The 14,151-nt window shown below is 36.1% G+C and overlaps 1 protein-coding gene across 1 annotated transcript; it reads right to left on the reverse strand.

Annotated features, from left to right (window-relative positions):
* Positions 1-6,531: 6,531 nt before the first annotated feature.
* LOC129046568 (10 kDa heat shock protein, mitochondrial-like) lies at positions 6,532-6,828 on the reverse strand. Its single transcript, XM_054513952.1, has one exon. The coding sequence runs from the start codon at positions 6,826-6,828 to the stop codon at positions 6,532-6,534; it is 297 nt and encodes a 98-aa protein (XP_054369927.1).
* Positions 6,829-14,151: the final 7,323 nt, after the last annotated feature.

A 14,151-nucleotide genomic window follows, 5' to 3' on the forward strand; every position in this document is an offset into this window, starting at 1 on the left:
TCATGAACTTGGAGGGAAAGCCTATCCAAATACAGAAGAAATAAATAAAATATTGGAAAAATGCAACATTTTAAATAAATAGATGAGCCCACAGGACACACACAGTCCAAAATGGAAATAGGCCTATGAAAGAGATCAGGAATATCAAGCTGATTTTGCACCTCCACTGGAGGGAAAGTGTGTTGGAGTTAGGGTTCTTAATCTAAAACACTGAAGCCTAGATTTCAATGCCTAGAGAGACAAAATGAGGCTGTGGCCTTGGGAAGTGGTGAGAATGAGATCTTAGTCACAATCTATGAGTGGCTATAAACTTAGCAAAAAGTTAGACTACAAATTGTGTTTGCTGGCATAGAAAGACAAAAAGAACACTTGTCTCTTTCCTAAATCACAGGTAAAAAATATTTAGTCATCCCTAATTATTTAAAACCATAGACCTAACTTGTTGCAGTTTGGGGTGAAATCTACATTATATATATTGTTCGGCAACCCCCAAGCTGAGAAATTATACAAAATTGGTCCCAGGACAGTAAAACACTCCAAAATCTAACAGAAGCAAACTTGAGGCATCTGGAAAGGATATGCTCGGAACCAGGCTGAATGGGCTTCCCACAGATTGAAGACAAATCCACAATTCAAATTTAAGGAGCAATCCAAAATTATTCTTGTCAGAATAGAATGTTGTATCTGGTTAAAATATTGTTCCGGAAAAAGTGCAAAAGTAGAGATGGAGAGTGTTTACTTTTAATTGACCCTCACTGCATGCCTTTCTTAAGCAGAACATATCTTAAGGTCAGGGAACATAATGAATGGCTATTCTATGCCAGGCACAGTTATAGGCATTTGGGACATATCAGTAAACAAAGCAAACATCCCTTCCATCCTATAGTTCTCATCCTAGTAGTGGGAGACAGACCAAAAAAAAAAAAAAAAAAGCCATAGTTTAATACTAGGTATGTTAGAAGATAGTAAATGCTATGGAGAAAAAGAGAGTGAATAAAATTGATGGGAGCTGTGAAGATAGTGGGAGGGAGTATATTCCAATATTAATATGGTCAGGATAGGCCCCAGTTAAGCAAAGGTTTGAGGTGAGAAAAAAGTCAACAAAATCGTTATCTGGGAGAAGAGTGCTAACAGTTAGAGGAATAGGCAACACAAAAGCCCTACATCAAGATCATAACCGGCATCTTCCAGGAACAGTGAGAAGGCTACATGGCTGGAGCAAGTCAGTAAGGTGATGAAAGAGAGGACATTTGCAGAGTTTTAAAAAGAAGAATGATATGATCTGACTTTTGTGTTTAAAATATCACTGTGACCAAAAAATAAAAATAAATAAAATAAAATAAAATAAAATAAAATATCACTGTGACTGCCATGTTAATGATGGACTGAAAGGGGCAAAGGAGACAGGCAGACTAGGAGGTGATTGCAGTAATCAAGCCAAGAAATGATGGATGTCTTGGACCAGAGTGAACTTCTATTGCTAATCGAAGTGTCTGTGGTCGATAGATGATATGTTGAATAAAAATATGAATAAATTCCTTACAAATATATGTTTCCAAGTGTATAGAAATGCATCCCTGATATACTACCTGTTAGATTCAGAAAACTTTAATTATAAATACCAAATTGATAATGTATATTTAAATGATTCCATCAATAGGATGGCATTAAGCACTTTATTTATGTAGTCTTCAATAGAAAATTAAAAAAAAAAGATAAGGGTGCCTGGGTGGCTCAGTTGGTTGAGTGGCTGCCTTCGGCTCAGGTCGTGGTCCTGGAGTCCCGGGATTGAGTCCCGTGTTGGGCTCCCTGCTCAGTGGGGAGTCTGCTTCTCCCTCTCCCCCTCTCCCCCTCTTGTGCGCTCTCTCTCTCTCTCTCATTCTCTCTCTCAAATAAATAAATAAAATCTTTGAAAAAAAAAAGATAAAATTGTTCTGAGGAGGTTTGCAATGTTGTTTTGCTGTTAAGATGTTACCACATAAAATGCATATTAAATAAGTCTGAATAAGTCTAGAAATTAGAAAGATTATTTAAATTATGAATGTGTACCTGGAAACCATGTTTCTTCTTTTCCTCACAATATTCATAAACCTTCCAGAGCATCAAAGAGTCAAAGGTACAGTAGAGGCAACCATACATATTTAATGATTAAACAAATAATTGTGTGACATATGGCCATCAACCAAGTACTTTCACATCAATGATCTCATGTGATGCTCATGAAATTTGTATGAAAAAGATTGAGTAGACATCAATTTTATCCCCAATTTACAGAGGAGATACTGAGATTCAGAGAGAAAAGTAATTTTTCATAACTCATACCACTAGGAATACATCATGAAGTGGAACTTAAATCAGACTTCTGGACTTCTGAACTTGATTTTCTGCCTCTATTCCACAGCTCTGATTAGACTTGGCCATCAAGTCCCAGTGTGGTTGAGGGTCAGAGTTGAGTACTGGGAACGACCATGTCCCCAGAGTTTTTTGTCACAACCATTGTCATGGTAGCTGACTCCTCACTCCCCAACACCTCTCCCAGCACATACTTACACACACAACTAAAGCCTTGTAAAATAAGGGAAGCTGTGGCCAAGAGTATGGACATGTGATAAATATGAGATTTTATTTTGTGCAACTTTGCTCTTTCTCTTTTTTTAGAGGAATTTGTATAGATGAACATCCATTATTACTCTCTAGTTGAGAGTAATTATGTTTTGGGTTCTGCATCATTAAATCTTATTGTCTATGCTGGGGCCTCACTTTAAATTCACTAAGTCCCTCCTCAAAACATAAACATTGAATTCAATGAAAATCCATTTAAATTTGTTTGGGTATTATCAATCCTGGCTTCCCTGAGTACATAAGTGTTTGCAAAGGCTAACCTGAGTGTGGCATATGAACTTTAATCACTGAAATTCTACATTACTTGTGAAACTAAATGTGAAAGTTTTTTTTTTTTTTTTTAAGATTTTATTTATTTATTTGACAGAGACAGAGACAGTGAGAACAGGAACACAAGCAGGGGGAGTGGGAGAGGGAGAAGCAGGCCTCCTGCTGAGCCGGAAGCCCGATGTGGGACTCGATCCCAGGACCCTGGGATCATGACCTGAGCCGGAGGCAGTCGCTTAACCAACTGAGCCACCCAGGCGCCCAATGTGAAAGTTTTGATCTTGGTTATATACCATCAGGTTGATTGGGGATCTGGTTATATACCATCAAGTTGATTGGGGATCTGGTTATATACCATCAAGTTGATTGGCTCTGTAGAATTAGAATGTAAATTTATCTAGGTTTGGTTGAATTAAACATCTTTTTAACTTGGGTTTCTCTCTATTAGTTTTAGGCTGAAAGCCTGGGATAAAGATTTTCTTAAAACTAAGTTACTTTTGTAAATAAGTTTTCCCTAATACCAGTTTGTTTTCCACCATCCAAAGAAAACTAACAGGAGAACTAAAACTGCCTTAGGATGTAAAAATTATTAAACCTGGGCGCCTGGGTGGCTCAGTTGATTAAATGACTGCGTTCGGCTCAGGTCATGATCCTGGAGTCCCTGGATCGAGTCCTGCATCGGGCTCCCTGCTCGGCGGGGAGCCTGCTTCTCCCTCTGACCCTCCCCTCTCTCATGTGCTCTCTCTCTCTCATTCTCTCTGTCTCAAATAAATAAATAAAATATTTTAAAAAAAATTATTAAACCTATATGTGCTTGCTCTGAAAGGCAAAACACTTCTCAGGATTACAGATGCTTATGCAATGTGCATTCAACTGTATTTAAGACATTGCTATATTATGTAGAATTATATTAAAATTAGAAACCTGACTAGAAAATTTGTGTTCATTTAGTAGACCATAACACAGTCACTCCCAGTTTCTCCCCAAATACCTACAGTGGAAAAGCAAAATATGACTTTACCACACTGAAAATGAGCTTTGAAAAAGCTGTGCAAATAAGCACTTAGAACAATGCTTTGCACTGATCGGGCCTTTGCACGTTCAGCTCCCTGTGATTGTATTTCTCTTCTATATGGGATTAATCTAGGTAATCTCTACTCTTCCTTCAAATTTCAGATCAAAGGGAGATTTCCTTAGGAATGTATTTTCTGACCCTACCTACCACCACATTCCCTGCCTTGGTACTTTATGAAACATTTATTCAAAGTACTTATTTTACTAATTTATTTATTTATTTATTTTTTTATTTGCGAGAAAGAGAATGAGAGACAGAGAGCATGAGAGGGAGGAGGGTCAGAGGGAGAAGCAGACTCCCTGCCGAGCAGGGAGCCCGATGTGGGACTCAATCCAGGGACTCCAGGATCATGACCTGAGCCGAAGGCAGTCGCTCAACCAACTGAGCCACCCAGGCACCCCTATTTTACTAATTTAATATTCATTAGTATGATTATTTGGTTAATGACTGTCTATACTATAAACTCAGTAAAGAATTGTATTTTTTTAAAGATTTTATAAGTTTTTTTATTTGAGAGGGAGTGAGAGTGAGAGAGCACAATCAGGGGGAGCAGCAGAGAGAGAGGGAGGAAGCAGGCTCCCCGCTGAGCAGGGAGACCAACATGGGGCTCGATCCCAGGATCCCAAGATCATGGCCTGAGCCGAAGGCAGACACTTAACTGACTGAGCCACCCAGGCACCCCAAGAATTGTATTTTTTATCACCATTATTTCCCTAGTACAAAAAATGTCTGGCATAAAATAGTTTCTCAGCAAACTATTGAGAAATGAATGACTGAGTGAATTGTCACATAGTAAGAACTGAAAAAATGGTGGGCAGCATAGTATTTTTTCTTCTCTATCTTAATATGATGCTAACTTATGGTTTCTGAAATTTCAGCTGGGCATGGTTTTGATGTGATCTCTACATGCTTATACATTGACCATATGATGACTACTCCCTAATGAATCTGGTAGAACAGTGTGAAAACCATGTCTAGCTGAACCCAGAATAGCACAAATGTTTCATAAATCCAGTAAAGGCTTAGGGGAGTAGATACACAAGAGCTATGAAACAACTGAATGAAGAAAATTCCTACAGGAACCCAAGGTTAATTTTTAAAAAGTGCCCATTTCAATAGATACCTGGGGTGACTATTTACCTCAAGCTGTACCAAATACAAATTTGGACAGCCATAATTTTACTGTGCTATTTTCATATTTTTATTGGGCCTAAGTACTGCTGTCTTTCACAAGTTTCCCCTTTCACTGCTTTTTTTATAGGCTTCAGATTCGATAACATCCAGAACACAATAGGGCCTTCGGTAGAGAAGGGCTGTCAGGATTGGGCTTCTTTATGAGAGGTTAAATTCTCCCAAGCAAGACCTGGTAGTGGAATATATTGAACAAGAGGAGCAAAGCATTCTAGACATTGTATGTTTTCACATACTCAGCTCAAAGTATCAAAGGATAAGTTACTTATAAATTCAGCAGAAGAGAACCAGATGAATATCAAAAAGCAAGTATTGAACTAGCAGATCAGCACCCAAATGGACAGCTAAATAGGGTAAAGACTATACACACTGCTTGTCCTTAAAACAGAATATAAATAGATCTAACTCCCTCGAGAATGAGTTAAGAGGGGAAGGAGAGAAAGAAAAGGAGCAAGAGTAGAAGGAGGATATATATGTGTATGTGTGTTTATGTGTGTCTGTAGATACATACACACACAATTTATAGCTATAATATAATACTGCTGAACCAGATAAAGGGAAAATCATGTTTATGAAAAAGGAAGACATAGTTTCAATATTTTTTTAAGAAACTTGAAGAAAATCTCAGAAAATATACTTATTATCCACTGTATACAAGTCATTCCAGCTATGAAATAGGAAAAAGTCATTAAAAGAGTACATTCAGAAATAAAAATATCATAAGATTAAATTGAGAAGTGGACGGCCCAAGAAAGGATTAAAGAATAAAAATGTAGCAGCAAAGTAAAAATCCACAATGATGACCCTGAGGAGAGAATTGTTACTATGAAACATGACAGATGCAAAGATCAAACTTGAGAAACACTCTTAGATGAAGTAGAAAAGGTTGAAGAGAAAAAACAATGACAAAGAATATGATCAATATGGAGGGAAAAGCTTCTTGATTCATTTTTAAAAACAACTGTGTACTTGAGAACAATAAAATTGAACAGAGGAAATGATAATATCCAATATTGAAGAAAGTATTCATAAGCTGAAAAAAGATCTGACCATCAAGATTGAAAAGCTTACCTTGCTCTAGGCAAAAATCAATAAAAAGCCACGAATTAGATATATCTGACAAATATTTGGATTATAAGCGTAGAGAATAAAATCCATTGGTTTTAGAGTGTGAAAAAAAAAGAACATTACTGAGGAAAGAAGTTAGATTGGTCTCACACATCCTCTCTTTATTTTTATTTTTTATTTTTATTTTAGTTTGGATACCATTAGCTTATAAAAAAAGAGACATGAAAATTATTTACATGAAAGATTTCACAACTTCACTGGAATGGGCAGGTTCATTTCGTGTCATTTCAATAATGATTTATTTCAGTCTACATACTTTCTGAGAATGTCACCCTCTCTAAGAAATAATCCATGTCATCTAGAACTACTTTGGTGCCTCCATATTCTGAGAGAACTTTATCTCCAACTTTCACACAAAGTGGTTGAATCTCTCCACCCTTTCCTTTAGGGCCCGATCCACCAGCTTTTACTGTTGCTTGCAATACTTTTCCTTGAGATTTTTCTGGAAGCATAATGCTTCCTTTGGTTACAGTTTCAGCTGCACTCCTTTTAACTAAAACTCGGTCAAAGAGGGGAAGAAACTTTCTAAATGCCTGTCCTGCCATGACTTTGGCTGACGCAATTCCTACACTGCTCTGGAGCTGCCATGGCTGCAAGAAGACCCGTAGTCCAGCCCTTGGGCCAGGTGAACTTGGGAAAAGCTCACACATCCTCTCTTTAAAGCTTATGACCAGAATATAATGGAACACATATATAATTTTGTCCTAAAATTATTTTACCCAGAAAACTTGTCTTTCATGTGAATGCAACAGACATTCTCAGAAATGCAAGAACACATAAAATATACTAGCTGTTTAAAAAATTACTTGAAGATGTATTCAAATTGAATGAGAGCTTGATCTTAAAGTGAAAGAATGGGGACTTTGCTGTTGGTTTCTTCTAATTCCTTAACCACACGGAGGGAACTTGAAAGATGAAATTTTTAATGTTTTGATATTTTGAAAAAATATGATATGTGATATTTTGAAAAAAAAATTGGCTACATAATATTTTGATGAATCTCCTAAACTAGAAACAGGACATCTTCCTTCTACAAAAGTATGTATAAGCAATACAAATGCAAAAATAACATAAAGATGAGCAAGGAGGAAATGAAGATGAAGCTAGAGTAAGTGATAATCTGATCATTCATGGCCTTATATGTAGATGCCACTTTTACGCAATCAACTTGAACAAAAGAGACCTGAGTAAGGTAGAAGGGCCCACAGTGGCCCCCTGGCTGAATACAAACCAGGCCATTAGGTGACCCATCTCAAAATATCCATAAGCCCTAACTGACCAATGGATTACTTACACCCAGACAGAGGTACCAAAAAAAGGAAAATTCTATAGTTCTCATACCTCCTCACCTTCTCCCTTAACTACAGCTACCCCGGCCCCTACTACCTGCTGGCAGTCTTTCTCTTACTGTCCTGCTCACTGCTCCCTTGTGGTGTGTTCAATAACCTTCTATCTCCTTTTTTCTACCTTGATTGAATTCTTTCACTGCCTGCACTGCTGGCCTCCACCTAATTGGATTGCCCCACATTTAGTGGCCCCCCCCATCTGATTGGCAGACCCCCACGTTATAAAATAGGGTAACAAATTTGGCCTACAGAGTAAAAGAAAAAAATTAAAGAAGAAATGTAAAGAAACATAAGACACAAAGATCATAAAATAGAGAAAAGATTGAAGATAAAAATTATCAAAATGTAAATGAATTTTAAACTCTTTTTTAAAAGTTAAATAATATGTAATTTGAAATAACAAGCTTTAATCTCATAGTAACTTTGAGAAATCCATATAAAACAAATGGTACACAAAGATTAAACATTAAAAATTGATAAAAACATATTAAGTAAATACAAAAGCAAAACCAAATATAGGGGCGCCTGGGTGGCTCAGTTGTTAAGCGTCTGCCTTCAGCTCAGGTCATGATCCCAGGGTCCTGGGATCGAGCCCCGCATCAGGCTACCTGCTCTGCGGGAAGCCTGCTTCTCCCTCTTCTACTCCCCCTGCTTGTGTTCCCTCTCTTGCTGTGTCTCTGTGTCAAATAAATAAATAAAATCTTAAAAAATATATATATAAAAGGACTCAGGAATTAAGTAAGACTGACTATAATACAAGAAAACAAAATTAAATATGATAAAAGACTCAATTTACATTGTCACAGATGTCACAAAAAGAATAATCATTAACCCTTTGTCCTGAATAATCAAGCAACAACATATTAAGCAAAATATCATAGTATTAATACACAGAAATAATAATTGTGGGAGACTTTACTATACCTCTTTATTTTTTTAATTTAAAGTAGATAAAAATAAATGAAGATACAGAGTTTATACAATGTAATTACTAAAGTTGAATCAGTAGATTAATATCAAAATTCACAAGCAGCTATCGGAGACTAGACTTTTTTATGTTTACCATTAACAAACTCACTGTATGCCAGGATATTTATGGGACAGGAAGAAATGAGGCAGATGATGTTAGACAGGTAGGCAAGAATCTGGTCATTTATTACCTGTTATACCAGGGTAAATAATTTGAATTTAATTTTAATTACAATGGAAGACATAAAAGGGTTTCAGAGAGTTTTGAAACAATCTTTTTTTTTTTTTTTTTTTTTTTAGTTACTGCATGGTAATGAATTAAAGAGAACAGCAGTAGTCTGAGAGATAGAATGACTTGGTCTTATATATTTAGCAGTGGCACTTATGTGTAGAGGCCACCTTTACACAAACTAAGTTGAGAAGTGGTCTAATTCATAAACTATTTGGAGGTAGCAATAACAGAATTGGATGTGTAATATAAAGAAAAGAGAAAAGCAAAGATGTCTTGCAAGACTTTAGCTATAGTAACTCAATGAGAATGAATTTCTTAGGATGAACAGGTTTTACTAAAGGGGAAATAAAGCATGGGAAATAAAGGATCAGGTTTATATATAATAAATTCAAGGTGTATCTAGACTTCCAAGAGCAGGTTAAGTAGTCAATTAAATATGCAAGTGGAGTTCAGAGGAAAGTTTTCGGTTAGAGAATCCATTCTGGGAATCATCAGCATATGCTTACAATCACAAGAATGGGTGAGCTTAGCAAGAAAGAAAGTCTAGCAAGAGGAGGAAAGTAAATGTAAAGACAAGTCTTGGAGCACTCCAACATTAAGTTTGAGAAGAGGATGAGGCATCTAGCAAAGAATTTAAGAATCATTAGAAAGGCAAGAAAAAATTAGATCATTTTTTTTTGTCACTCAAGCTAAAAATACATGTATTTGAAGAAGAAGGGTCACGTATGTAAATGTTGTTGAGAGGTAAAGTAAGAGGAGGACTAAGAACTGACCATTGGATTTAGCAACGTATATGTCATTGATAATCTTGATGTAAACATGTTTGTTGGATTTATGGGAATGGAATTTTAATTGGGACAGAATAAGAATAATAGAGAGGAGAGACACTAAGTAAAAATAACTCTTTTGAGAATGCTAAGTAATGTGATGGAGGTTTAAGTGGCTGTGGAGTCATGAGCAACATTTTCGTCAATTGAAAGGTATGATAGCATGTTTGCAAGCTTATGGAAATGATCCAGAGAGAAATGATCTGAGGAAATAGAGGAAACTGGAGCTATTTTCATGAAAGAATTCTCAGATAGGTAAGATGAGTGCACAAATAGGAAGATCTTAATGGAATACTGGTTGTCTATCCATTGTCCCAGAAGGGGATGCAGAGTGATATGGGAACACGTGAAGGTAGGTTTGGCAGTGGGAGAATGTGGATGTTTTCTTCTGATAGGTTATTATTTTTTTTTCCCATGAAATAAGTTCTTAGGGCACTGTTGATGATAAGAAATAGAAAGGATTAGTAGAAGCTTTAAAGGATTATTACTGAAGTTGTCACCTTTTAGAGTAGAGAAGTGAATTAAATAGAGATATTGTTAGGATTTTGGTTAGTCTCTAGGGCCCACTTGAGGTTTGTAAGCTTATACTGAAAGTGAGACTTAACAGCATGGTTGCTTGTTATTTCATAGCCATATTCAATTACTTTAGTGGAGACACAGAATAGATCAAGAACTGGTTATCTTTAAGGTTGGAGGTGTAAATTTTACAAGTGTGGTAGGCTGAATAACACCGCTGCCCCCAAAGATGTCCATGTCCTAATTCCTGGAACATATGAATGCTACTTTATATGACAAAAGGAATTTTGCACATATGATTAAACTAAAAAGAGGATTTTGCACAAATGAGATGGGGGGATTATCCATATTACCCAAATATGCCTGATATAATCACAGGATTCCTTATAAGAGAGGGTCAGGAGATCAGAGCGGGGAGAAGGCAATGTGAAGATGCAAGCAGAGGTTGGAGTGATGCAGCTAGGAGCCAAGGAAACACATCTCTAGAAGATAGAACAAGCAAGGAATGGATTTTCCCCTGGAACCTCCAGCAGGAATCAGCTCTGCTGACACCTTGATTTCAGACCTGTGACACCAGTTGTAGATTCCAGATCTCCAGAACTGTAAGAGAATAAATTTGTGTTGTTGTTAGCCACTAAGTTTTAGCAATTTGCTATAGGAGCAATAGGAAACTGATAAACCAAATGATTTCAGTGAAGGAAGAGAGGAGCAAGGGAGTTGAGGTATGCTGCAGCAGAATGATCTTAATGATAGTAAGGAGGGAAATAAGAACATGGGGCACTAATGAACATGGGGAGTGGTAAAACACATTATAACACAGAACACAGAAATAACAAAACTAAAAAACTAAAAAAATGGGAAGAGAAAAGAAAGGAAAAGAGAAAAAAAGAATAAGCTCATGTATTGTTATTCGGGTATAGGTGAAAGATAAAGGATATCATTAAAATAGACACAGCAGGGGTGCCTGGGTGGCTCAGTCAGTTAAGTGTCTGACTCTTGGTTTCTGCTCAGGTCATGATCTCAGGGTCCTGAGATTGAGCCCCACATCGGGGTCCATGCTCAGCACAAGCTGCTTGAGCTTCTCTCTCTCCCTCTCCCTCCGCCACCTTCCTCTCTCTCTCTAAAATAAATAAATAAAATCTTAAAAAAAATAAAAAATAAAAAAGACGCAGCAGATAGTAAAAGGATAAATAACAAAATAGAGGGCCACAGTCATAAACAAAGATAGAATACAAATATATAAATGTTTTTTAATTATGAAAAGAGCTAAAAAATGAAAGACAAAGGATACACATCATAATTATAACAAAATGGTGTGACAGAGTTAAACGTCTTAATCATATATTGTATTCAAAATACACTAAAATAGTGATATAGAAAGGCTAAAACTAAGCATGGACAAAGACAATATTTTGTTTTATTAACCACAAGAAAAGGATTACAATCCTAATGTCAAAGTAGAATCCAAACTAAAAAGTATTAAAGATCACATAAAGGGCACGTCCTAATGCTAAAAGATATCATTTATAATGAAGATATAATAGTCACAAACGTAAACACATCAATTCCCTTTAAAAAAAAAGAAACTGCAGGAGTTGCAAAGATAAATGGGTAAATGCACTACTAATAAGAGGATTTCATTCACTACTCTCAATATAAGACATTTCGATATATATGTATGAATCCTATGTGATTTCACAAATTTGGAATCATGCAAGATCTTAACAGTATATCAACTGTGAATTTTTATGATTACATTTTCTGTTTGACATGTGAAATTAAGTTCACTGTTTAGAGCTATATTTGTGGTGGTATGTGTGTAACTTCAGACAGATACCTGATTCGCCTGGCCCTTTTAACAGTGTAGGAAATGTCTATCAGTCATCAAAATAAGGTAATTGATCTACATGTTGACCTTTGCCCCAAATAATTAAATTAAATTATTAATCCTGATTAATCTTAGTTTTCAGATAGCATAAAATCTCTCATGGGAAAAGCTGAGATAAACACATCAATTAGCTTAAAAGAAAGGAGTGGCCAGTTTAGATTCACATTGTACTTCAAGATACTGACACACACATTTTTTAATAGCTCCTCAGACTCCTCTTTCTATGCAGCCTTGAATCATGCTGTGCACTGATCCAAAATGACATTTCAAAGTCTTCTGCTCCATCAGTACCCTTCTCTCTATCATGTCTGATGCTTACAAGAAATACTGTCAGACATTCTGAGAACTATCTATCACCAGGCAGTCACATGAATGCAGAATCAGATAATTTAAATCGTGTCCATGCTGAACAAAAGATAATCCATTTGGGGAATGGGAGGTTAAAAAAAAAAAAAGTCACTCCAGTTCTGATAATGTCCATAGCAGCAAATCCTACATTTTCCTATTAGATAAAATAATATATTAGATATTTACAAAGCCTCTTTCCTACTCACACAGAAAAATTCATAGTTTTCTGAGTGATAATTTTAAGGCAACAGTACTCTGATAGAATCCTCTTAAACATAAAAATTGGGCAAGAGACCTTTTTATTCATCTTTAAGGGATTTCTCATGAACATTTTCAGAATAATTTCAGGTTATATGAAAAGGTTATATAGAAACAAAACTGGAATTGTATATTGACATGTGTATTATTATTCTCTATATAATCCCATTCATGACCTTTTTCAGCAATGAAAAAGATCACTGAACCACCTTTCTTTTTTCCTTTATTTCTCTCTAGGTTTGGCCATTTTTTCATTAATCTTCTCTCTCTTTCCTCTTGTAGTGGACTGTCTCTAATCAGGCCCTATTTCTCTAACTGTATTTCTCCCTTATCCCACTTATTGGTCTCTGATCATATGCTGTGTATTTGTCCTTCTGTGCTTCAGCTTCCTAGTTCCCTTTACCTGGGTGCCTTTATCCACTACTATTTTTGATATTATAAATTCTCACAATCTCTCAGATCCCATCTTCTTCCTAAAGCAACTGTAGCTAATGATTATCCCTCCTCCTTTTGCCCTCCTAAGGTACTCATTTCCTACTTTTTGTATGGATGCTTTCTTTTGTTTTTTTATTGTTTTATATCTGTACATTTTCTGTCCCCAAATAGAGAAATGGGGCAATTTTGTACTTATTCTCAAAAGTTGGATTAAATGTGTTCAGTAGAAATTTTTTTTTTATGTCATGATGCCCAATAATTCTGCCATAGTGCCATAAGTGAAATATATCTATGGTAATTAATCTTGTGGCATAATTTTAATAGAATCTAAGATATCATTAATCTCTGACTTGAGGATAAAGACTGGTTAAGTAGCATTTCTCTCTCTCTCTCTTTTTAAAGATTTTATTTATTTATTTGTCAGAGAGAGAGAGAGAGCACAAACAGGGGGAGCAACAAGCAGAGGGAGAATCAGGCTCTCCGTTGAGGAAGGAGCCCAATGCGGGGCTCGATCCTAGGACCCTGGGATCATGACTTGAGCTGAAGGCAGACATTAAACCGACTGAACCACCCAGGCATCCCTGGTTAAGTAGTATTAAAAACAAAATGTATGGCAAAGAAATCTGTCCCAATGTGCTTCTGATATTTGAGAACTATTGTGTCTCTAGGGGAAAAAATAACCAATTTACACAAAAGTAAAAAAAATTTTTTCTTTATTTTTTCCTTGATGGGACAATTTCTCAATATTCCAATACGCCTTCCAGGGGCACTGAAATTAAATCTTCAATATGCTAGTCAACCTTTAAGCCCTACCTAACACATAAACATAGAGCAACACATGATGCAATTGATAAAGTCATAAAGCCATAGCTGGGATACTCTAGAATGATATAGATTAGTAAAAATTTTGAGTTTATAAATAAAAAATAATTTTATCTGCCTATAGGTCATTCATACGTCCTCTTAAGATTATTGAGTTGGAGAGGAGGCTGAAAGAAAGAAATAGTGATTGTGTGGGTAAATTTTGGTTTTGTTTTGCTTAGTTTTTG

Source organism: Mirounga angustirostris, unplaced genomic scaffold (assembly GCF_029215605.1).
Source record: "Mirounga angustirostris isolate CCGP_5_RB_7025 unplaced genomic scaffold, mMirAng1.0.hap1 SCAF_9, whole genome shotgun sequence".
Taxonomy (NCBI): Eukaryota; Metazoa; Chordata; class Mammalia; order Carnivora; family Phocidae; genus Mirounga; species Mirounga angustirostris.